Source organism: Bombina bombina, chromosome 4 (assembly GCF_027579735.1).
Source record: "Bombina bombina isolate aBomBom1 chromosome 4, aBomBom1.pri, whole genome shotgun sequence".
NCBI lineage: Eukaryota > Metazoa > Chordata > Amphibia > Anura > Bombinatoridae > Bombina > Bombina bombina.
Window position 1 is genome coordinate 823,383,744 of NC_069502.1, and position 27,448 is coordinate 823,411,191.

The window sequence follows — 27,448 nt, forward strand, 5'->3', positions numbered from 1 at the left end:
GCCAGCCTGGAGTTGAATTGCTTAACCTCTGAAGTTAAATTGTCCATTCCCTTTTGGAGAATTTCGAGTTTGGACAGTAGCAAAGAGCTCATCTGTTGTTCTCCTAAATTGGAGTTTCCAGATTCTTGGGCAGGGGTGGATTTTGTTGGAGAGCTTGGCTGCTGGGTAATCTGGGGTTGTTTGTGTTTTTTTTCCTGTTGGGATTTGTTTCTGCTCGACATTTTCGGGGGTTGTTAGAAAATCTGTCCATAGAGAGGGGGGGTGAGCCTAAGAGGGGCTGATAAAATGTTATGTATTCACGTATCTCTCCTCAGGGAGTATGCCACCCACTGGGCCCTGTCGGGAAAAGGAGGAAAGGTTATGACCCACTCCAAGCTGTGGAGCGGGAAAGGGGGAGGAGAGATACTATCCAGACCCCGGCAGGGTCTCTAATTTCTGATGTTATAGCCCCAGTGGCAGTGCGGGGTGTGCCCTTCACACAAGGGTCTGTAAAGATTCTGTCTCTTACGTTAAGTTGCTTGCCACCAGGGAGGTAGACAGTCGAGATCCTGTTTACCCAAGGGGTGTTGGTTGGGTTATGTTACCCCGGGGAACACTCCAGCAGGCAGTCGACTGTATATACAGGGTTTGCTCAACCGCAGTATCCACAAAGCAGCATCAAGATGTAAATAATCAAGGTGTTTCTGTCATGACAGTAGGCATCAAAAACATTTGTAGTGTTAAAGCAGGAGTAATGCAAAGAGAAACAGCAGCCTGTCAATCAGTGTGTGCAGTTCAGTCTTTCTGTTTTCATTTAAACATGCCAGATGGATATGGCCAACGACCCCCAAGACAGTATAGCTTGGCTTAATAACTTGGGCAGCCTAATCTCTTGCAGTAGTCTAGTCTCACAGTGTTTCTTTTCAGTTTAGCTAATTATCAGGCTGCAGATGTTATTGAAAAAGCCCTAACGGGTGAAACGCGTAGATTGAATCTGTGTTGTATCCTGCTAAGGGACTTTAACCACAATCTGAAAATCTAGGTACCTAGCTTCCTATATCTTTGCCCGCGCGTGTTCCACGCTAAGTGCGGGTTTGTGAATCTCTTTTCTCCCCTCTGCACTGGGATAAACTTGGCGCACTACAAACGCTGGAGTGACGAGCAGTCTTCATTTACGCTGACCGGGTGCAGCCGACACCAGCAGAAGTGAGCAGCATTGGGAGACACTGTCTACCTGTGTCCAATCTCCAAAATCGTGAGCCATAAATCGTCAGTAAGCTACTTTGGAAAAGAAAAGTGTGAGTAAGAAAAAAGATCTGATACAAAGGTGTCTTCCATCGTCTAATTCTTCCCTAAGGGGGCTATATTGATATTACATCACAACTTTATAATTTTCACGCTGGACCCCTATCTGTTACAGTTGCAACAATTGCTGATCAGCTATTACAAGAAACTTGTAACCACATATCAGAAATTGGGACAGACTGATTCTTGACTGATACCTTTATTCACATTGTATCAAATCAAACGTATGCAAAATATCTTTTTTAAACATTTTTAAGGTGGTACTCCAGTCCTTTTTTATTATTTTTTAAAACAGGGAGACGTCCCTTGCATTTTTCTCATATTTATTGTACTGTAATAATATTGCATTTTAATCTTATTCGATAGTAAAGTTGTTATCCTAAATCTATTGTGTCTATTTCTATAATTGGACTAAATGTGGTGGAGAACTTAGCTTTTAGCGCCCTCTATATTCCCTTGCTTTAAATATAATATAGGTGTCAGCGATGTTTAGGGGCAGCAGATTAGGGGTTCATAGCTATAATGTAGGTGGCGGCGGTGTCCAGGTCGGCAGATTGGGGGTTAAATATTTTTATTATAGTGTTTGCGATGTGGGGGGGCCTCGGTTTAGGGGTTCATAGGTAGTTTATGGGTGTTAGTGTACTTTGTAGCACTGTAGTTAAGAGCTTTTATGTTCCGGCGTTTAGCCCATAAAACTCTTAACTACTGACTTTTTTTATGCGGTAGGAGTCTTGGAGGTAGAGGCTGTACCGCTCACTTCTTCCAAGGACTCGTAATACCGGCGTTAGGCAAATCCCATAGAAAAGATAAGATACGCAATTGACGTAAGGGGATTTGCGGTAGCCAAAAGTCGCAAGAAGAAAAGTGAGTGGTACACCTGATACCTGCCAGACTCGTAATACCAGCGGGCGTTAAAAAGCAGCATTAGGACCCCTTAACGCTGCTTTTTAAGGCTAACGCAGAGAACTCTAAAACTAGGTGTAAGGGTTTTGAAAATACTACTTAAAATTATTTTTTTTATACTTTTACTTAAAGGGACACTGTACCCAATTTTTTTATTTTGTAATTCAGAAAGAGCATGCAATTTTAAGCAACTTTCTAATTTACTCCTATTATCAATTTTTCTTCGTTCTCTTGCTATCATTATTTGAAAAAGAAGGCATCTAAGCTTTTTTTTGGTTTCAGTACTCTGGACAGCACTTTTTTTATTGGTGGATGAATTTAACCACCAATCAGCAAGGACAACCCAGGTTGTTCACCAAAAATGGGCCGGCATCTAAACTTACGTTCTTGCATTTAAAAATAAAGATACCAAGAGAATGAAGAAAATTTGATAATAGGAGTAAATTAGAAAGTTGCTTAAAATTTCATGCTCAATCTGAATCACGAAAGAAAAATTTTGGGTACAGTGTCCCTTTAATTTTTGCTAAACTTTATAATGGCAGCATCGATAAATACATTGTTTACCATCACTTTAAATCTAAAAATAAATATTACAATTTACAAGAGAAAAAAATTAAGTAAAATTGTTTTGATGGGGAAGGGGGGAGTTGCTGTCTCATAAATTTTATAAGAGGGGAGGCCCATAGCATAAGACCTTGAAAACCCCTGATTTAAAGCAATGGATAGTCTCCAAACATTAATGAGGAGTTAACTAATTTAACAGCTCTACGGGTCACTAAAAAGCTGCAAAGTTAAAAAAATATATATAGAGCAATTAAAGGCTTAAAGAATGAAACGTTTGGCCATTATAAAAAAATAGCTGGGTTTCAAGGAGCCTGCCGTGTTAACAAAGGAAAGCAATCTCTTGGGAGAAACAGACGGCCTTACCATATGCAAGACCTCCAGGATCTCAGGCCCATTATATTTCCTCCAGTCATGGGCAATAAAGGGTATCATAAAAATTTCACAGATGACACTGTTACACAGGACTTCCAGAACAGTTTAGGTTGTGCTGGTCCCACCCTCCATAGATGCAACTGTCCATTTTTGGAGTGCATCCAGTTGGCGATCCAGGGAGCCGGCCGCTGTCCCTGGAATATCAAAAGTGTACCAAATCATTACACTCCCAAGTAGCATACCCCCTGTCTGTAGATAGCAAACTGACAGGTGACCCTTCTTCCACCTCTAAGCCATTCTCAGCAAAGTTTACAAACTTTTCTGTAGTACAGGCGGGGGGCAAAGAAGGAATCTTGGGGAGTTGCATAGGTGTACTTTGTTCTACATTCCCGGTTTTAGGGACGTGTGACATGTTATCCAGAGGTCTTAGTGCAGGAAATCTGAAGTTGTTTTCTATGCTGTATAGCGGATTGGTGTCTTCCCCAGCCACCTCAGAAGTAGGGGCTAAATCGCTTTCTCCTGCCCCAACAACATAAAACTAGGCGATCAATACTCTTGCAGACCCTCCTCTCAAAACCATGAAAGATGAACTAAATAGCTCTGTAAAATTTCTGGAAACCTTTCAGGGAGTGCTCAAGTTTAAAATATAACTCTGCAGCTAAATATGTGATGCAATTTTACTTATGCTATTATGAGTCTCACTGCTCGATAACCCAGTCTCCTGGGAGGGAATGTGTGGCAGCATAGACTCTGGTCACCGTTGATTGAAACAAATAGGCAATGTTGCAAAAGTAATGGACTTTCTTGGGAACCACACAGTTTCACTAAAGAACATAGGTCAGGTATGAAGACTTGTTAAATGCTTTCAGACTTGCTGGAATAAAACTTCACATTGATATGCTAACTAAACCAAGAAGGTAAAATGGAGCAGGAGCTCCTTCAAACTGTGTCCTGATGCTTTAGAGGTTGGCACTTCCCTCCCAATGAAATTTTATAAGATATCATATGGTGCACAATTTTCCATAGACCCCCTAAGATAAAATGGATATGTAACAAATGGTTTCTGGATCAGGCTTATTTATGTCACCAGAAGAGTATAGCAGACTTAACAAGAAATATGATTCAGTATTTTGTGATCATGTGGAATGAGTTTCTTTAAGATTACAACAACACCCACAATATCAAAGGAATAGTGAACTGTGTCAAGGCAATAAGGTCTCTGGTTCAGCTGAATGTTGTACAGGTTAGGAGAAGATGTATTTCGGCCCATAAAAATATAAATGGCTTCTTCAGCTTGATGGACACAAATAGAGCTATTTACTCCACTGAACTAAACATACCTGTTTGGTTTGATCATGTGGTTGCTAAATGAGGGTATTATCCTTATTACCACGGTTATTACATCCATGGATCCACACAAATGAAAAAAAATAAAGTATTTTACAAAGTAGTCCTAATAAAAACAATGAAATATTTTATATTTCAATTTCAAAGTGTTTCATGTCGTGTTCACCCCTTAGCTACAAAACCATTTTACACCCCTGTGCTGAGATGTTTTGAGCTTTTAAAATCTGCTTACATTTAATTAAGCCCTACTAGAAGTAATTTTCCAATGAGAAACACACCCAAACTATACTATTATTTTATATGAGGACTCTGCATCAAAAGGTAAAAAAAAAAAAGCATATTTTTGTTTTTATAACCATTTTAATAAACAAGGTCATAAACAATACAGTGTAAAAATAGTTGTTTTTTTTTCTCAACTCTAGTCAAAACTGTTCTGGATCATAGCATAAATAGAGAATATATTTATAATATATAATTTTGCAATTAAACATCAAAAATTAAAAAAAAAATGTAGTGTTATCATTGTATGCAACAAGGGGGTCACTCCTATTCCAGACAAGGGCTTTTGCATTTTTTATAATAACATAGGGGCATATCCTAAACAACTGGTCAATTTAAATTCCGAACTCTGTCACCTCAGTGATAAACTGACTAGAATGCCTTCAACAGTACCTAAATTGCAAAGACGGCTTCATCAACAGGGCATTTTATTTGTGCCATGTGATCACTTGGCTATTAAAACCAATTTAGGGACTCATGATGCCCCCAGGTATGACAAATACAGTAAGCCACCTAGTAAATTCTTGCAGTGCAGAAGGAGCCTCAAACTACTTCAAAAGCGCCCCCCCCAAGGATAACATGTAGTCATTATCATTACTAGGTATTGTGTGGGTGATAACTACATGCCACTCTTCTCTTAAAGGGAAACTCAAGTAAAAAAAAAACTGCATGCTCTTTCTGAATCATAAATGTTTAAAGACACTTTACAATGTACTTCCATTATCAAATTATCTTCACACTTTCTGGGGAACAAGATCCTACTGAGCATGTGCACAAGCTCACAGGGTTTACGCATACCAGTCTGTGATTGGCTGATGTCTGTCACATGATACAGGGTGCCGGAAAATGGGAGAAAAATTAATTTGTCAGAAGAAAATCAACTGCTTATTTGAAATTCAGAGTAGGTGTTAAATCATTGTCTTTTTATTATGCACTTGTTAATTATGCAATTCTTCTGCAATGAGAGGTCCTTTAAGTGGTTATGTTCTTATTTCCTTTAATATGACTTTTCTGATGCTTAGTAAGATTTGACTTTAGAGTAAAATATTTCCCACACTCAGAACATGAAAATGCTCTCTCTCCTGTATGAATTTTCTGATGACGAATAAGATGTGGTTTCCGAGTAAAACATTTTCCACAGTCAGAACATGAAAATGCTCTCTCTCCTGTATGAATTTTCTGATGCGTAATAAGATTTGATTTCTGAGTAAAACATTTCCCACACTCAGAACATGAAAATGCTCTCTCTCTTGTATGAATTTTCTGATGACGAATAAGATGTGGTTTCCGAGTAAAACATTTCCCACACTCAGAACATGAAAATGCTCTCTCTCCTGTATGAATTTTCTGATGATCAATGAGATGTGATTTTAGAGTAAAACATTTCCCACAGTCAGAACATGAAAATGCTCTCTCTCCTGTATGAATTTTCTGATGCGTAATAAGATTTGATTTCTGAGTAAAACATTTACCACACTCAGAACATGAAAATGCTTTCTCACCTGTATGAATTTTCTGATGCGTAATAAGATGTGGTTTCCAAGTAAAACATTTCCCACAGTCAGAACATGAAAATGCTCTCTCTCCTGTATGAATTTTCTGATGCGTAATAAGATTTGATTTCTGAGTAAAACATTTCCCACAGTCAGAACATGAAAATGCTCTCTCTCCTGTATGAATTTTCTGATGCATAATAAGATTTGATTTCTGAGTAAAACATTTACCACACTCAGAACATGAAAATGCTCTCTCACCTGTATGAATTTTCTGATGACGAATAAGATGTGGTTTCCAAGTAAAACATTTCCCACAGTCAGAACATGAAAATGCTCTCTCTCCTGTATGACTTTTCTGATGATCAATAAGATATGGTTTCTGAGTAAAACATTTCCCACAGTCAGAACATGAAAATGCTCTCTCTCCTGAATGAATTTTCTGATGCGTAATAAGATACGACTTCCGAGTAAAACATTTCCCACATACAGAACATGACTTTTTTTTTTCTCCTGTATGAATTTTCTGATGAACAACAAGATTTCCTTTACGGTTAAAACATGTCCCACATATAGAACAGGAAAATGGATTTTCTCCTTTATGATCTTTCAGATGTCTATAAAGATGTGATTTCTTGAGAAAATATTTCCCACATTCAGAACATAAATTTCCCACTTGGCTTCTTTGATGAAGATTTAAAGAAGCATCTGCACTCTGATCATGACTAGGATTATTGTGGTTTGTGAATTCACCTGTCAATAAGAAAGACAACGGAAGTAACGTTATTTATTAATAAATAAATATCTAATCATGAGACATTTTAACTGTTCTAAGTTAGTGTATACTACAAAGGTAGGGGGCGTTCCGTAACCCCTACACCTTTACCCAGCTCCATGCTAAGGCTTAACAACAGTTTACTGGACATCAGTGACTATTTTTAAAGGACTCACAAATATACCATATACACCAATCACTGAACTAAATTAAAATTAATGTTGTAATTTTGTTCCTATTATTTTTCTTAAATGTATTATTTAGAGCCTTTTAAAATTGTGATCTCAGAAAATTTCAGTAATACAATTATTTTAGTCCCAAAACAAATCTTTATAACTACTTCTTGTGTGCTTGTAGTTAAAACAAGGATAACTCTAAAAAAACAAAAGAAAAGTAAAACGGCCCCATCATAAACATAAGTATCACATCTACCGAAAAAATATTATCACCAACAAAGCTTACATTAACATAAGCGCATATTGGCATCAATATCTCCTGAGGGAAATGAACAGACGCCAGATATGATTGTATATATTTACTTACATATCAGTGAAACATTGAGGTTTGCCTAGGAAGGGGAACTCCTATGAGGTATGTGGTTGCACTATAGGCATTCACTGGTGTTTCAAACATTTGGTAGAGGAACTCTGGCACCAGTTGTTTAACTGTTTAGGACTTTTTGGAATGTTTTTTAAAAGGATTACAGGTTGTTTGAAAATAACAACATGTACTATTCTTTGTTCAGGGTATCATATGACACATATTAATTAGGTAGATCGTTGATTTGTCACACCTGTTTATCAGGTGCAGGGAGGAGCATATGGGCTCTGTATCAGGTTTTAAATCTAGAGCTTCCTTATTGTTAACAGATGCCTGAGTAAGCAGCTAGACAAGCTGAGAAACGCGTTGCAATCTGTTACCACTATTTCCACTATTGTTGTTTTTTTAACTTTATTGGGTGCACACTATACCCATTGTTTTTATAAGATTTTAATAAATATTTGTTGTATCTATTGGAAGCCTGAGCATCTATTGCTTCTCCCACCACCTGGAGTTCCTGTGTATTCCTGTTTATCTGATGGTCGGATCAGTGTTGCTGGACCACTGTGAGTCCCCAGCCTGCATCATTTAGCACACAGCCAAACCCTTGTGAGTATTATTTTAATACAATAATTGTCAGTTGTCAGCACCACTGCAATATTGTGATTTTTCTCACAGATTTTTGGATTTCTTTTTTGCCTATGAGAGGCACTGCCCGCACTCTGCATACCTGCACTTTAATCATAGTGAACAATCTTTTTGGACGTCATCTTACATCTGATCCTATTGACATTAAAGGACTCAGTTAAGGCACTAATATAAATTATATATACATCTGTATACATACTATTGTTATATATGTTATAATAATAACGTTTCTGTGCCATAATATATCTTAGCGCCCCCTGGAGCTGGATATGTAGGTATTACAGCAGTAGTTTTTAAATTAAAACTTACCTGTCAAATTTAAAAAAACTAAGTTTAAACTAACAATTAAAGTAATATAACTATTAAATTAATATTAAACTAACTACCAATTAAAAAAAAAATAAACTACCATTAAAAAAATCCTAACACTACTCTAAAAATTACAAAAAAATACTACTAAGTTACAAAAAATAACAAACACTAAATTACGGCAAATAACAAACAAAATTATCCAAAATAAAAAAAGAATTACACCTAATCTAATAGCCCTATCAAAATAAAAAAGCCCACCCAAAATAAAAAAAAAACCCTAGCCTACAATAAACTACCAATGACCCTTAAAAGGGCCTTTTGTGGGGCATTGATCCAAAGATATTAGCTCTTTTACCTGTAAAAAAAAAAAATACAAAGACCCCCAACAGTAAAACCCACCACCCAACCATCCCCCCAAAATAAAAAACCTAAATCTAAAAAAGCTAAGCTATCCATTGCCCTGAAAAGGGCATTTGTATGGACATTGCCCTAAAAGGGCATTTAGCTCTTTTACTGCCCAAACCTTAAAACTAAAAAAAAAAAAACATCCAAAAAAAAAACTTAAAAAGCCTAACATTAACCCCCGACGATCCACTTACAGTTTTTGAAGTCCCGCTTGAACAATCTTCATCCCAGCGGCGAAGTCCTCATCCAGGTGGCGAGAAGTCTTCATCCAGGTGGCCTCTTCAATCTTCACCCCGGCGGCAAAGTCCTCATCCAAGCGGAGAGAAGTATTCATCCAGGCGGCCTCTTCAATCTTCATCCAGGCGGCCTCTTCAATCTTCATCCAGACGGCCTCTTCAATCTTCATCCAGACGGCCTCTTCTATCTTGATCCCGGTGGCGCAGAGCGGGTCCATCCTAAAGACATCCGAGGTGGAGCATCCTCTTCATATGGTCACCGCCGTACACTGAATCTTTAATGCAAGGTACACAATTCAAGATGGCGTCCCTTGCATTCCTATTGGCTGAAAATTTTGAATCAGCCAACAGGAATTAGAGCTGCTAAAAAGAAAATTTAATTGTATCAAAAACTTATGCTTACCTGATAAATGTACAGGGAGTGCAGAATTATTAGGCAAATGAGTATTTTGACCACATCATCCTCTTTATGCATGTTGTCTTACTCCAAGCTGTATAGGCTCGAAAGCCTACTACCAATTAAGCTTATTAGGTGATGTGCATCTCTGTAATGAGAAGGGGTGTGGTCTAATGACATCAACACCCTATATCAGGTGTGCATAATTATTAGGCAACTTCCTTTCCTTTGGCAAAATGGGTCAAAAGAAGGACTTGACAGGCTCAGAAAAGTCAAAAATAGTGAGATATCTTGCAGAGGGATGCAGCACTCTTAAAATTGCAAAGCTTCTGAAGCGTGATCATCGAACAATCAAGCGTTTCATTCAAAATAGTCAACAGGGTCGCAAGAAGCGTGTGGAAAAACCAAGGCGCAAAATAACTGCCCATGAACTGAGAAAAGTCAAGCGTGCAGCTGCCAAGATGCCACTTGCCACCAGTTTGGCCATATTTCAGAGCTGCAACATCACTGGAGTGCCCAAAAGCACAAGGTGTGCAATACTCAGAGACATGGCCAAGGTAAGAAAGGCTGAAAGACGACCACCACTGAACAAGACACACAAGCTGAAACGTCAAGACTGGGCCAAGAAATATCTCAAGACTGATTTTTCTAAGGTTTTATGGACTGATGAAATGAGAGTGAGTCTTGATGGGCCAGATGGATGGGCCCGTGGCTGGATTGGTAAAGGGCAGAGAGCTCCAGTCCGACTCAGACGCCAGCAAGGTGGAGGTGGAGTACTGGTTTGGGCTGGTATCATCAAAGATGAGCTTGTGGGGCCTTTTCGGGTTGAGGATGGAGTCAAGCTCAACTCCCAGTCCTACTACCAGTTTCTGGAAGACACCTTCGTCAAGTAGTGGAACAGGAAGAAGTCTGCATCCTTCAAGAAAAACATGATTTTCATGCAGGACAATGCTCCATCACACGCGTCCAAGTACTCCACAGCGTGGCTGGCAAGAAAGGGTATAAAAGAAGAAAATCTAATGACATGGCCTCCTTGTTCACCTGATCTGAACCCCATTGAGAACCTGTGGTCCATCATCAAATGTGAGATTTACAAGGAGGGAAAACAGTACACCTCTCTGAACAGTGTCTGGGAGGCTGTGGTTGCTGCTGCACGCAATGTTGATGGTGAACAGATCAAAACACTGACAGAATCCATGGATGGCAGACTTTTGAGTGTCCTTGCAAAGAAAGGTGGCTATATTGGTCACTGATTTGTTTGTTTTGTTTTTGAATGTCAGAAATGTATATTTGTGAATGTTGAGATGTTATATTGGTTTCACTGGTAAAAATAAATAATTGAAATGGGTATATATTTGTTTTTTGTTAAGTTGCCTAATAATTATGCACAGTAATAGTCACCTGCACACACAGATATCCCCCTAAAATAGCTATAACTAAAAACAAAACTAAAAACTACTTCCAAAACTATTCAGCTTTGATATTAATGAGTTTTTTGGGTTCATTGAGAACATGGTTGTTGTTCAATAATAAAATTAATCCTCAAAAATACAACTTGCCTAATAATTCTGCACTCCCTGTATTTCTTTTTTGACACAATGAGTCCACGGATCATCTTAATTACTAACGGGATATTCACCTCCTGGTCAGCAGGAGGCGGCAAAGAGCACCACAGCAGAGCTGTTAAATAGCTCCTCCCTTCCCTCCCACTCCAGTCATTCGACCGAAGTTAAGGAAAGAAAGGAAAAGCCTAGGTGCAGAGGTGCCTGACGTTTACAAAAATCAAAAAACCTGTCTTACAAGAACAGGGCGGGCCGTGGACTCATCGTGTGAAAAAAGAAATACATTTATCAGGTAAGCATGAATTTTCTTTTCTTTTTTTAAGACACGATGAGTCCACGGATCATCTTAATTACTAATAGGATCCAATACCAAAGCTAGAGTACACAGATGATACGGAAGGGACAAGACAGGGAACCTAAACGGAAGGCTTGAAGAACCTTTCTCCCAAAAGCAGCCTCAGCCGAGGCAAAAGTGTCAAATTTATAGAATTTTGAAAAAGTGTGCAGAGAGGACCAAGTTGCAGCCTTGCAATTCTGTTCCACAGAAGCTTTATTTTTGAATGCCCATGAGGAAGCAACAGCCCTTGTGGAATGAGCCATAACTCTCTCAAGAGGCTGCTGTCTCATAAGCAAAACGTATGATACTCTTCAGCCAAAGAGAAAGAGAAGTTGCTGTAGCTTTCTGTCCCTTACGTTTTCCTGAAAAAATGACAAACAAAGAAGACGACTGACGAAAGTCCTTAGTTGCCTGCAAGTAAAACTTTAAAGCACGGCCCACGTCTAAATTGTGTAGAAGACGTTCCTTCTGAGAAGAAGGATTAGGACACAAAGAAGGAACAACAATCTCCTGATTAATGTTCCTGTTAGAAACAACCTTAGGAAGAAATCCTAACTTAGTACGTAAAACTACCTTATCTGAATGGAAAATAAGGTAAGGAGACTTGTACTGTAACGCAGAGAGCTCTGATACTCTATGAGCATAGGAAATAGAAACAAGAAATAAAACCTTCCAAGATAACAACTTAATATCTAAGGAATGCTTTGTAGGTAACCCCCTCAACAATCTACAACCACTCCTAGATATTATTAACAATTTTGGGACCTTTTCGGGCTATAAGATCAATATCGATAAGTCCGAAGTTACCTGGTTGCAGAATGCCCACAAAACTACATTGACAGACACAGGTCTCAAGGTTTACGGAGGGCCTTTTCAAATATCTAGGGATATGGATACATGTCAACCCTTCTAAGTTGTACCACCTCAATTTTAGTGACATTATTGCTAACATCAAACAAATGCTCCTGAGCTGGGCGAGGCTTCCCCTCTCCCTCTCTGGCAGGGTTCACCTTTTTAAAATGGTTGATCTATATAATGTGGAACAACTGGGCTGCCCTGTCTAAGATCACATTGGATTGGCTTGTGGGCAACAATCACTTTACCATCCCTAACCTAGAGACTAGCCTCATTAAACCAATACATTTGGCATTTCTGCCTCATGCAAACTTCAACTCTCTTCCCCCGTGTATACAATCCCATATATTATTTAGGGATCCCCTGAGGGCATGGTCCAAGAATTGTAAACTATGGGGGGTGCAGAACTCAGTGAGCAAATATTTACCGATTAAAGACAACTTACACTTCCTTCCAGGATACACGACAGAGGTGTTTGCTGTATGGAAACGAAAACATCTCACTAAGCTTCACCAACTCTTCAACCCACTAACTTTAGCAAATACATCTTTTCAGGAATTGCAAAATGTGTATGGTCTCCCTAACTCACACAGGTTTGCGTACTTTCAGTGTAGACATTACCTATACCAGTTGATTTCAGATAAGCTGTTAACTAACGAACCCTCTAACATTGAAAAGGTATGCGCATTAGCCAAGCAAGGATCTTACAAAATCTCCTACATATATGATCTTTTCCTTAGACATTTTGAGGAATCTACTGTACAGGGGATTTTACTAAAGTGGTCAAATCACAGAGAGCTACAGATAGATCCTGATCTCCTCAAAGCCAGTTTTAGAAAGGCACATACAAGTACAGTCTCTGCACAGCTGAGGGAGTCACATATGAAATTCATACATCAAGCTTACATTACTCCTAGTCTGCGTTCAAAATGGGTGCTGGGGGCGAAGAACATTTGTAACAAGTGTAGATACCAACTTCCCGACTGGACTCATTTGCTATGGGATTGTCCCAAATTGAAAGGATTCTGGCACAGAACTGCTTACTGGCTGACAAGGGTGACAAAAGAACAGGTACCACTCACAGCACAGCATGTGATTTTCTTGATCCCTAAGGACAGAGAATATAAGTTTGACATTTTCATAATCACAGTCCTTATGCTCGCTAGACAAGTCATTCTGACAGGATGGGCTAGTGAAAGATCTCTTCCCTTCCGACAATTAATTAGTAAGATACACACCCAGATGCTGATTGAACAGGCAGACACAAAGTGAGACCCAGAAAAACAGATTAAGAGATTTCTTCACAAATGGGAGGCTTATCTATTATTTTTACCGGCTAGTGTTAGATATAGAGTTATTTTCCCATTTATAAACAAACAGTCTTTATGTTCTAAATGAGAACCTCAGAGGTAAATGGTGTTTATCTGATGGCTAGGCCCAACTAGGCCCCCAAGCAACCATAAACGTATTTTGGATTGTCTTTTTATTGCTCTTCTTTTTTCCTGAGCACTGGTCTGTGGGGTGAGCTGGAGGCGCTCCGGGTAAGTGTTATATATTTATTGTTTGGTTTTGTTTCTTTTGTTCTTATTTAATGTATAAACAACATTAGGGAACATTTGATTCCTTGCCTCTGCATGACAAACTAGTGATCCTGTTCTTATTCGCTGTACTCATATCTATTATTATGATGGATTTTGTGGAACCAACAAAGGTCTTGTCATTCTACTCTTCTTTGTTATTTGTCATGTATATATTGGATCTCTTGTTCTTATTTGCTATAAATAAAGTTATTAAAATATATATATATATATATTTAAGGAATGCATAGGCTCAAATGGAGCCCCTTGAAAAACTTTGAGAACAAGATTAAGACTCCATGGAGGAGTAACTGGTTTAAACACAGGCCTGATCCTAACTAAGGCCTGACAAAAGGATTGAACATCTGGGACATCCGCCAGACATTTGTGTAAGAAAATAGATAAGGCCGAGATCTGACCCTTTAGGGAACTCATCGATAAACCTTTCTCCAAACCTTCTTGAAGAAAAGACAAAATTCTAGGAATCCTAACTTTACTCCATGAGTAACCCTTGGCTTTAAACCAATAGAGATATTTACACCAAATCTTATGGTAAATCCTTCTAGTAACAGGTTTACGTGCCTGAATCATGTTCTCTATGACCGAATCAGAAAACCCCCGCTTGGATAAAATTAGGCGTTTAATCTCCAAGCAGTCAGCTTCAGAGAAACTAGATTTGGGTGAAGGAAGGGTCCCTGTATTAGAAGGTCCTTCCTCAACGGAAGTCTCCAGGGTGGCAGAGATGCCATCTTCACCAAATCCGCATACCAAATCCTGCGCAGCCAGGCCGGCGCTATGAGGATCACAGACGCCCTCTCCTCTTTGATTCGAGCAATAACCCAAGGAAGAAGAGCAAACGGAGGAAATAGGTATGCTAGACTGAAGGTCCAAGGGACCGCCAGAGCATCTATCCCTGGACCTCGACCCGTATCTCGGGAACTTGGCATTCTGTCAGGATGCCATAAGATCCAATTCCGGCTGACCCCACTTGAGAATCAGATGGGAAAACACTTCCGGATGGAGTTCCCAGATAAGGCGCCACTCCAATGCCCCTTGACCGAAGTACCGCCAACAGAGACCCCAGAACCTTTGTGAAAATTCTGGGAGCAGTGGCCAGGCTGAAAGGAAGCGCCACGAACTGGAAGTGTTTGTCCTGGAAGGCAAACCTTAGAAACTTGTGATGATCCCTGTGAATAGGGACATGAAGGTACGCATCCTTTAAATCCACTGTTGTCATAAACTGACCCTCCTGGATTAAAGGAAGAATGGAACAAATAGTTTTCATCTTGAATGACGGAACTCTGAGAAATCTGTTTAGACTTTTGAGGTCTAAAATTGGTCTGAAGGTTCTCTCCTTTTTGGGAACAACAAACAGATTGGAATAAAACCCCTGACCCTGTTCCAGAATTGGAACGGGAACAATTACTTCCAGGGCGGAGAGGTGTTCTGCACAAAGTAAGAACGCCTCTCTTTTTGTCTAGTCTACAGATAATCTTGAAAGAAGAAACCTGCCTCTGGGAGGAAATCTTTTGAACTCCAATTTGTATCCCTGAGACACTATTTCTATTGCCCAGGGATCAAGAACGTCCCGAACCCAAGCCTGAATGAAGAAGGAAAGTTTGCCCCCTACAAGATCCGGACCCGGATCAGGGGCATGCCCTTCATGCTGATTTGGATTCAGTAGTCGGCTTCTTGGATTGTTTACCCTTATTCCAAGACTGGTTGGGTTTCTATGTAGGCTTAGATTGTTCCTGCTTAGAGGAGGAAGAGAAAGAATTTTCCTTGAAATTTCGAAAGGAACTAAAATTACTCTGTCGCCCCTTTTGTTTGTTTCTCTTATCCTGAGGTAGGAGATGACCCTTACCTCCCGTGATATCAGAGATAATTTCTGTGAGGCTAGGTCCAAACAAGGACTTCCCCTTGTAAGGGATCGCTAGAAGCTTAGACTTAGATGATACATCCGCAGACCAAGGCTTTAACCATAAGGCTCTGCGTGCCAGAATAGAAACCCCGAAATGTTAGCTCCCAATTTAATAATTTGAAGGGAAGCGTCCGTAGTAAAAGGTCTCTTCCATTCCTTAGTAATGATCTCCGAAGCTCGCCTTGGAACAGGAAATACGTCTGAGTAAGAAGGAACTTCGAAATATCTGTCCAATTTACTAGACTTCGTAGGGGCAACCACTACCGTGGAGTCAAAGTCGTCCAAAGTAATCAAAACCTCCCTAAGTAACAGGCGGAGGTGTTCAAGTTTAAACCTAAAAGATACCACCTCACTTTACCACTTCCTATCACTAACGTAGGCAAAGAGAATGACTAGAGTGGGAGGGAAGGGAGGAGCTATTTAACAGCTCTGCTGTGGTGCTCTTTGCCGCCTCCTGCTGACCAGTAGGTGAATATCCCATTAGTAATTAAGATGATCCGTGGACTCATCGTGTCTTAAAAAAGAAATCCTATTGGCTGTTCAAATCAGCCAATAGGATTTAAGCAGCTCTCATTCTATTGGCTGATGAATCAGCCAATAGAATGAGAGCCGCTTAACTCCTATTGGTATACTGCTAGGGGGTATTTGTTTTTTTGTAGCAAAAGAGCTATTTAACTTAGGGCAATGCCCTACAAAAGGCCCTTTTAAGGGCCCCCTAAAAGGCCCTTTTAAAGGCCCTTGGTAGTTTAGACGTGGGGTTTATGGGTGTTAGGTTTAAAATTAACTTTTTTTTCCCCCCATAGACATCAACGGGGTTGCCTTACGGACCCAGAGACAGAACTTTTCTTCACTTTCTGCAATGAGATTTTTTTTTAGTGAAAATTTTTCTGCAGGTCATTTTTAAATAAAATAAAATTGTTAAATTGCCGGTTACACTAAAGCACCAGATCAATTGCAATGTGTTGATTAACTGGAGAATAAAGCAATATTTAAAGTTGTATAATCTAGTGCAGTAATTAAAAATTGCATTGCAAATTAGCTGCAGACAAAAAAAGTAATTGTAAAATGTCTCTTGAATTCATTTGTTTCCTTTTCTCTTAGTCGAACATAGAAATTTAGTAATACAAATATTGCATTGTTCATACAAACATCTTACATTCAGAGAAAAACAGCTTTGCAGACTGTGAAAAGCTAGGGAATGAGCTTGCAAAAATCTCAGAGCCAGACATCAATGCACTACTGCATATTTGACTGTTGTCTTCAAAAAGCACTTTGCTCTGGGTGCACTGTGTTAAGGAAAACTTATACAATGCAGTCAGAGAACCGCTCTGTTTAAAAAGAACAGCCTAATGTGGAGCAGCACTGAAAAGTTAAAGTGCTAACAGTTCCTGTTCTTTCTGCAGACATGCTGCATTTTCTGTGATGACATCTCAGATCACTCTATGTTCTGTCTTGGGGATTACGGAGTTTTTCATTCCAGGTGTTAGACTTTTTTCTGACCCGCTCTCCCTATTGATGTCTATGGGGAAAGCGTGCACGAGCACGTCAAAACACTGCTTGTTTTTGCTGCGGTATGGAGCTCAAAATCTCCATATCGCCCGCACAAGCCAGGTTTTTTAAAACTTGTAATGGCAGCGCTATAGGGGATTAAATAACGCAACTTTTGTTGAGTTCGTTAATTTCCCTATAGCGCTCAAAACTAGCTGTATGTTATCAAATGTTATCAAAAGTATTATAATGTAATAAAATTACTTCAGTCAGAAAACTAGATTTTATAACTATTGCTTGCGTGCACCAAAATGAAGCAAGGTATGAGGTTTCAGACAGTTATTACTTTTAATCTTTTTTTTTAAGAATCTAATTTTAAAATAAAATGTATGTTCATTTGATGCATTAAAATGTATGTAAATGTTAAATATCTGTCTATCTATGAGTGTCTTTTTCTATATGGGGTATTGTAAGGCTAAGAATTTTTTACAAAACAACGAGGCAGCCCAAATTGTGGCTACATGAGGACTTAAAATAGGAAAAACAATAAACAGCGGAATATGAATCAAGAAGACCCGCGCTGCAGCAACACTTCCAATATACTATATATATATATAAAAATATTAATACATAAAAAATTAATTAACAATGAAACGAATAATACTAGTAGTCCACCTAATAAATACAAATGCAAATGGCAAAATCATACAACAAAATGTATGAAAAAAGGTCAAAGTGTATAAAAATTGATAAGCTTAGTCCCAGTCCTGTAAGTGGCTGAAAGTCTAGGTAATGAAACACTGACTCAAAGAACCTCTGAATGTGACGGTGATGTTAGAATCTTATACGGAGCAGCTGATAGTTCACAGGGCTCCAGCTGTGTAAGTCCTGAGGCGGCAAGCTGTACAAGAAAGGAAAAGAGAAACAGCGCATCCGCGATTCACAGAATCATTTATTCTTACAGCCAATCACAAATGAAAAAAACACACTTACAAGATAACAGTGTGAAAGAAGCACTTTGCCCACTGGCCTGATGATATAGCCTGCTGTACTCCTCGAGGGAATCCCAGAGACGCCGACCTGCAGCCCCTGGTTTCCCACTCCTCTCCGCAGCTAAGTGTAACAAACTTTCCACTGTTCAGCACAGTCCTGACATTTCCTGTAGGTACCTCCTCCCTACGCGTTTCCTCTGCTCACACACTGAGTGGTTTGCACGATGCAGCTTTGCAGGTGACTTTACACAGCACAGATAAACTGAAAGAGCAAGGATTTACTCTGTGAAAGATCAGCTATCCAGAGGTAGAGGTCACGTGATCAGACTGGAGAGAGCTGAACCCACAGCCTAGAGGGAACAACAATAATCTGCTGTTGGTGACAGCCAGCTGGAGGCTTTAAGATCCAGCCTGCTTTGTCAGCACTAAGTCAAACTTAGTGCTCAACTAAATGTAAATGTGAAAAAACGTATGTAGGACGTACGAAAAGGAGCATAAAAAGAAGTCTGCCTGTGAGCAGAGGAAACGCGTAGGGAGGAGGTACCTACAGGAAACATCAGGACTGTGCTGAACAGTGGAAAGTTTGTTACACTTAGCTGCGGAGAGGAGTGGGAAACCAGGTGCTGCAGGTCGGCGTCTCTGGGATTCCCTCGAAGAGTACAGCAGGCTATATCATCAGGCCAGTGGGCAAAGTGCTTCTTTCACACTGTTATCTTGTAAGTGTGTTTTGTTCATGTGTGATTAGCTGTAAGAATAAACAATACTGTGTATCGCGGATGCACTGTGTTTCTCTTTTCCTTTCTTGTACATGAGGACTTAAACCCTTGATTTCCAAAAGAACTGTACACCAGTCTCAATAAATCATGTATTATTTAGAAGGTAAATTAAAATGAGAACATGGGTTATAAATATAAAAAATGTAAAATAATACTATATCAGAAAGATCTATAGTACACGAGCAAACAATAAATGTCACAGAATCATTACTGGCGCATGGTGTAAACTCGTCCATAGCGGTGCCTAGCAACCAGTAAAAAGGAGACTTACTGACATGTTTAGGGCTAAGCTAGCACAGTAGTCAAATAACAATGAATTTCTTTGAAAAATGTGTTTATAATGCAATTTATCTATGCACAATTTTATTAGAAACTTGTAGGTTACTTTACTGGGAGAGTTCCATGGTCAGACCCTTCACACACGTGCAGTCACCTGTACCTTGTGTCCCACATGTACACTCACCTGTATTTATATTGTCACATATTTCCTGCTCTGCCGCTTCTGGCATATTACTTAGCCACTGATCTTCTGTGTTACATGAAATCTTAGCATCTTTTTCAACTGGACAAAAAAGAATAAATAAAAAAAAAAACACTATTTACATGGTCTCTATTTAAAAATTAGTTTAGTGTGATACATTGTGTAATTTAAGTTAAATACACCTGAGCCTATATTATTAATAGTCACATCTGGATGAAACAAATTATATAATGACATTAGCACAACAGTAAATACAACCTGTGTCATGCAGTAAAGCAAGCTAGCTGGGAATCAGTTACTTTACTCGCTGCAAATACAGCCTCATTGTAACCAATCAGAATTCCCACATGAGACGTATTACAGGGTTTGTGAGGATTTTGAAAATAAAATCCATTCATCTGAGCCCTGCATTCCTTAGACACATCACATATGTACACTCACCTGTGCCCTGTATCCCTCAAACACATCACACACGTACACTCACCTGTGCCCTGTATCCCTCAGACATATCACACACGTACACTCACCTGTGCCCTGTATCCCTCAGACACATCACACACGTACACTCACCTGTGCCCTGCATCCCTCAGACACATCACACACGTACACTCACCTGTGCCCTGCATCCCTCAGACACTTCACACACATACACTCACCTGTACTCTATATCCCTCAGACACATCACACATGTACACTCACCTGTGCCCTGTATCCCTCAGACACATCACACACATAGGGGCCTATTTATCATGATGTGAGCGGACATGATCCGATATTGCGGCTCATGTCCGCTGCACATCGATAAACTCTGACAGCATACGCTCTCGCCATTTATCATGGCACCAGCAGTTCTGGTACACTGCTGGTGCAATACTGCCCCCTGCAGATTTGCGGCCAATCGGCCGCTTGCAGGGGGTGTCAATCAACCCAATCGCATTCAATCTGGTTGATTTCAGGTGATGTCTGTCCGCCTCCTCAGAGCAGGCCGACAGGTTATGGAGCAGCGGTCTTTAGATCGCTGCTTCATAACTTGTGTTTCTGGCGAGCCTGAAGGCTCATCAGAAACACGGGGCATCAAGCTCAATTCGAAACTTGAAAATTCAGCCTCATACACACAACTGTGACCGTCATCCCTCAGACACATCACACATGTACACTCACCTGTGCCCTGCATCCCCCATACATGTCATACAAATACACTCACCTGTGCCCTGTATCCCTCAGCCACATCACACATGTACACTCACCTGTGCCCTGTATCCCTCAGACACATCACACATGTACACTCACCTGTGCCCTGTATCCCTCAGACACATCACACATGTACACTCACCTGTGCCCTGTATCCCTCAGACACATCACACACGTACACTCACCAGCGCTCTGTATCCCTCAGACACATCACATACGTACACTCACCTGTGCCCTGTATCCCTCAGACACATCACACACGTACACTCACCTGTGCCCTGCATCCCCCATACATGTCATACAAATACACTCACCTGTGCCCTGTATCCCTCAGCCACATCACACATGTACACTCACCTGTGCCCTGTATCCCTCAGCCACATCACACATGTACACTCACCTGTGCCCTGTATCCCTCAGACACATCACACATGTACACTCACCTGTGCCCTGTATCCCTCAGACACATCACACATGTACACTCACCTGTGTCCTGTATCCCTCAGACACATCACACACGTACACTCACCTGTGCCCTCTATCCCTCAGACATATCACACACGTACACTCACCTGTGCCCTGTATCCCTCAGACACATCACACATGTACACTCACCTGTGCCCTGCATCCCTCAGACACATCACACATGTACACTCACCTGTGTCCTGCATCCCTCAGACACATCACACATGTACACTCACCTGTGCCCTGCATTCCTCAGACACATCACACACGTACACTCACCTGTGCCCTGCATCCCCCATACATGTCATACAAATACACTCACCTGTGCCCTGTATCCCTCAGACACATCACACATGTACACTCACCTGTGCCCTGTATCCCTCAGACACATCACACATGTACACTCACCTGTGCCCTGTATCCCTCAGACACATCACACATGTACACTCACCTGTGCCCTGTATCCCTCAGACACATCACACACGTACACTCACCTGTGCCCTGTATCCCTCAGACACATCACACACGTACACTCACCTGTGCCCTGTATCCCTCAGACACATCACACATGTACACTCACCTGTGCCCTGTATCCCTCAGACACATCACACATGTACACTCACCTGTGTCCTGTATCCCTCAGACACATCACACACGTACACTCACCTGTGCCCTGTATCCCTCAGACATATCACACACGTACACTCACCTGTGCCCTGTATCCCTCAGACACATCACACATGTACACTCACCTGTGCCCTGTATCCCTCAGACATTTCACACACATACTTACCTGTGCCCTGCAACCCACAGATATGCTACACATGTACACTCACCTTACTTGGAGTTCCATGGTCAGGCACGTACACACACCTTTGCTCTGCGTCCCTCAGACACATCACACACATGCACTCACCTGTACCCTGCATCCCACAGACAAGTCACACACGTACGCTCACCTGTATTTATATTGTCACATATTTCCTGCTCTGCTGATTCTGGCATATTTCTTAGCCACTGATCTTCTGTTTGTTCTGTGTTACATGAAATCTTAGCATCTTTTTCACCTAAAAAAAAATAATCAATCAATAAATCGATATTTACATGGGCTCTATTTAAAAATTAGTTTAGTGTGATATATTGTGTAATTTAAGTTAAAAACACCTGAGCCTACATCAGTAGCAGTCACATCTGGATGAAACAAACCCATATAATAACATTAGCGCAACAGTAAATACAACCTGTGTCATACAGTAAAGGGAGTTAGCTGGGAATCAGTTACTTTGCTTGCTACAAAATACAGCCTCATTGTAACCAATCAGAATTCCCATATGAGACGTATTACAGGGTTTTGTGAGGTTTTTGAAAACAAAATCCATGCACCCCTCAGACACATCACACACATACACTCAACTATGCCCTGCATAAGTCAGACATGTCACATGTACACTCACCTGTGCCCTGCATCCCCCCTACATGTCACATACATACCCTTACCTGTGCCCTGCATCCCTCAGACACATCACACACGTACACTCACCTGTGCCATGCATCCCTCAGACACATCACATACGTACACTCACATGTGCCCTGCATCCCCCATACATGTCACACACATGTACACTCACCTGTGCCATGCATCCCTCAGACACATCACATACGTACACTCACATGTGCCATGCATCCCTCAGACACATCACATACAGACACATCACATACGTACACTCACATGTGCCCTGCATCCCCCATACATGTCACACACATGTAAACTCACCTGTGCCATGCATCCCCCATACATGTCACACACATGTACACTCACCTGTGCCATGCATCCCTCAGACACATCACATACGTACACTCACATGTGCCCTGCATCCCCCATACATGTCACACACATGTACACTCACCTGTGCCATGCATCCCTCAGACACATCACATACGTACACTCACATGTGCCATGCATCCCTCAGACACATCACATACAGACACATCACATACGTACACTCACCTGTGCCCTGCATCCCTCAGACACATCACATACGTACACTCACCTGTGCCCTGTATCCCCCATACATGTCACACACATGTTCACTCACCTATGGTCTGCATCCCTCAGACATGTCACACGTACACTCTATTTCCTACAGACATGTCACAAACGTAGAATCATCTGTGCCCTGCGTCCCTCAGACATGTCCCAGATGTACACTCACCTGTGCCCTGCGTCCATCAGACACATCACACACGTACACTCACCTGTGCCCTGCATCCTTCAGGCATGCCACACACGTACACTCACCTGTGCCACACATCCATCAGACATGTCACACGTACACTCTCCTGTTTCCCACAGGAAAACACGTAAAAGCATCTGTGCCCTGATTCCCACAGACATGTCACAAACGTACACTCACCTGTGCTCTGCGTTCATCAGACACATCACACACATACACTCACCTGTGCACTGCATCCCTCAGACACATCACACACGTACACTCACCTGTGCCCTGCATCCTTCAGACACATCACACGTACACTCACCTGTGCCCTGCATCCTTTAGACACATCACACGTACACTCACCTGTGCCCTGCATCCTTCAGACACGTCACACACGTACACTCACCTGTGCCCTGCATCCCCCATACATGTCATACAAATACACTCACCTGTGCCGTGCATCCCTCAGACACATCACACACGTACACTCACCTGTGCCCTGCATCCTTCAGACACATCACACATGTACACTCACCTGTGCCCTGTATCCCTCAGACACATCACACACGTACACTCACCTGTGCCCTGTATCCCTGACACATCACACACGTACACTCACCTGTGCCCTGTATCCCTCAGACACATCACACACGTACACTCACCTGTGTCCTGTATCCCTCAGACACATCACACACGTACACTCACCTGTGTCCTGTATCCCTCAGACACATCACACAAGTACACTCACCTGTACCCTGTATCCCTCAGACACATCACACACATACACTCACCTGTGCCCTGTATCCCTCAGACACATCACACACGTACACTCACCTGTACCCTGTATCCCTCAGACACATCACACATGTACACTCACCTGTGCCCTGTATCCCTCAGACACATCACACACGTACACTCACCTGTGCCCTGTATCCCTCAGACACATCACACACGTACACTCACCTGTGCCCTGTATCCCTCAGACACATCACACACGTACACTCACCTGTACCCTGTATCCCTCAGACACATCACATATGTACACTCACCTGTGCCCTGTATCCCTCAGACACATCACACACGTACACTCACCTGTGCCCTGTATCCCTCAGACACATCACACACGTACACTCACCTGTTTCATTCCATACTAGAACAAGATTTGATAACTTTATCTGAAGAAATCAATATAAAGAATCAGAAGGAAACACATTCATATAAACAATCTAAATAAAAAAGAGATAGTTGCACTTAACACTCTAAAAAATAATCCCAATTTGGTAGTTGTCAATTCAGACAAGGGTGGTTCAATAGTGATACTCAATAAAGATCAATATTTAACGGAGGTTTATAGACAACTAAATGATATACATACATATAAGAAATTAACGTTTAATCCTACAATTAAATACCAGAGAGAGTTAAAACATCTACTAGACATAGGATTAGAGGAGTCTTTATTGACCGTCAAAACAGGAGAATTCATTTATGTTGATACACCTAGAGTCCCGGTATTTAAGATCTTACCAAAAATACACAAATCCTTGGAAAATCCCCCAGGGAGGCCAATTATCTCTGCTATTTGCTCCCTGGGAGAGAGATTGGGACAATGGGTTGATGCACAACTTCAGCCAGTTGTACAATTGTTACCAGGTTTCCTCAGAGACACTAAACATTTGTTGAGACTATTACAAAATTTCACATGGAGAGATGGTTACAAATTTGTAACCATCAATGCTATATCCCTATACTCATGTATTCCTCATGAGTTAGGGATTAGTGCAGTCAAGAAAATGTTAGAAAAGTATTCAGAATATGACATCAATCTAATTAATTTCATTCTACAAGCCATTTCCTTCTTATTGGAACATAACTTTTTTATCTTTAATGGAGAATTCTTTCTACAATTAAGAGGCACTGCGATGGGGGCAAAATTTGCCCCATCGTATGCGAATCTTTACCTTGCAAACTTTGAAACTGAGACAATATTTAATGAACGGAATGAGTTTAGAGATAACATTAAAATGTACACTAGATACATTGATGATATCTTGATAGTGTGGGATGGCTCCAACCAAGCTTTAGAAAAATGTCTTGATTATCTGAACAATAATGTGGGGAACCTAAGATTTACATCTGAGGCCTCAGAAAACAATATACCATACTTAGATCTAATTTGTCATTCTGAAGATAAAGTAACCACGGAGGTTTACAGAAAAGATATAACAGGCAACACTATACTGAGAGCAGACTCATTACATCCATCACATTTAAAAAAGGGCATACTCAAAGGTCAATATATAAGGCTTAGACGCAATTGTACTTATCTTGAAAATTATTGGAAACATGCTAATGATTTAACATCACGACTTATAGATAGGGGTTATAAGCCTTATGACCTAAAGAAAATATCTGAACAGGTCTCCCATTACAATAGGGACAATCTGTTGAAAGATAATATCAAAATAAGTTCAGATAATAGTGGTATAAACTTTGTTACAAAATTCAGTAAACAGTACAATGATATTTCCAACATTATAAAAAAAAGGTTGCCGATATTAGAAAATGACAAAGATTTACAATCTATTTCTGCCATGTGTAATTTTGTCTCTAGGAAGTCTGAAACTATTGGTGAGAAAATAATGAAGAATTTCAGTTCCAAAAGAAATCAAAATGAGACGAACACAAATAAAAATTGGCTATCCAGAAAAGCTGGTTTCTATAGATGTGGTGGCAGGCCTTGTAAATGCTGTGAATTTGCTAAAACAAGTGACAGTTTTATTTCAACAAACACAGGTAAATCATTTAAAATCAGGGATTGTATAGATTGTAACTCTACATATGTTGTTTACCTTATCACTTGTCTATATTGTAATTTTCAATATGTAGGACTCACTTCGAGATTACTAAAGGACAGGATAAGGGAGCATTTACTATCAATAGAGGCAGAAATACCTAAGACACCAGTGGCTAAACACTTTGCACTCCATGATAGTAGTTTAGGCTATTTTAGTTTTCAAGGAATAGAACATGTTTCCTTGGGAATACGTGGAGGAGACAGATATCAAGCTTTAAGTAGAAAGGAAGTGTTTTGGATCTATACATTAAGAACTGGATCCCCTAATGGTATGAATAAAATTAGCGATGTCAAATTGTTTATAGATAGGAATTAGATATAATTATTCCAGTCCATGTTAGATCTTATATTATTTATTATAAATTAGGATCGAGCTGCTTTCTTTTTGTATTGAGGCAAGCTAAATAATGTGCTGTTATTGGATCGGAGGTTATAGGAGGTGGGAATAGCAGGGGAGAGCATTCTGCTCAGGTAGGGTGGGAGCTTCTCAGAAAGGCTCTTAAAGACAAGGCAGGAAAGATGGAGGGTGCGTCTGGATTCCAGCGACAGCCAGTTTAGTTCTTTTAGCATGTCACAATGGTGGGTCCTGTAGTTACATTGTAGCAGAAAGCGGCAGAACGAGTTATATAACGTATTTAGTTTATTATGGTGAGTTTGTGGAGCAGGTGCATATACTATGTCCCCATAATCCAAGATAGGTATCAGCATTTGCTGTACAATCTTTTCCTTTACTGTAGGGCTGAGGCAAGATTTGTTTCTGTACAGGGCACCTAGTATGCAGAGATTGGACAGTTATCAATTATTATATGGCATTTGACTTTTATACTGTATTCATATGTAATATGTGCAACCTCTGTGTGTTTCTTTTCCCATCATCATTTAAAATCACATTGTATGAAAAAATTGCTTTGCATTATTTCTATTCTCTTTCTTAATGTTTTACATTTTAAATGAGCTTTCTTAAAAGTTGTTATAGGATTGTGTATATTTGTGTATGAAGTATAGTGATTATTGAAATGGAGGTACTGAATGTGTTAAACAAGTTGCAATTGGCTGAAATACCTCTTACCTTGATTATTTAACAGCTGTGAGTAACGCTTGTTTGTTAGCTCTGATGAACTGCCTCTGAGGCAGGAAACGCGTCAGCTGTGTCCTGTGCCTTTATGCTGGTT

The 27,448-nt window shown here is 40.5% G+C and overlaps 1 protein-coding gene across 1 annotated transcript in view; it reads right to left on the bottom strand.

Moving 5' to 3' along the window:
* Positions 1 to 4,810: 4,810 nt before the first annotated feature.
* LOC128657124 (oocyte zinc finger protein XlCOF22-like) overlaps positions 4,811 to 27,448 on the bottom strand; it is a 39,224-nt gene continuing 16,586 nt past the window's right edge. The window contains exons 8-10 of the mRNA XM_053711371.1: positions 22,160 to 22,267; positions 19,527 to 19,625; positions 4,811 to 6,995 (exon numbers count right to left, since the gene is read on the bottom strand). Coding sequence (XP_053567346.1) covers positions 5,722 to 6,995; positions 19,527 to 19,625; positions 22,160 to 22,267 — 1,481 coding nt within the window. The 3' untranslated portion in view covers positions 4,811 to 5,721. The remainder of the gene's footprint in view (positions 6,996 to 19,526; positions 19,626 to 22,159; positions 22,268 to 27,448) is intronic.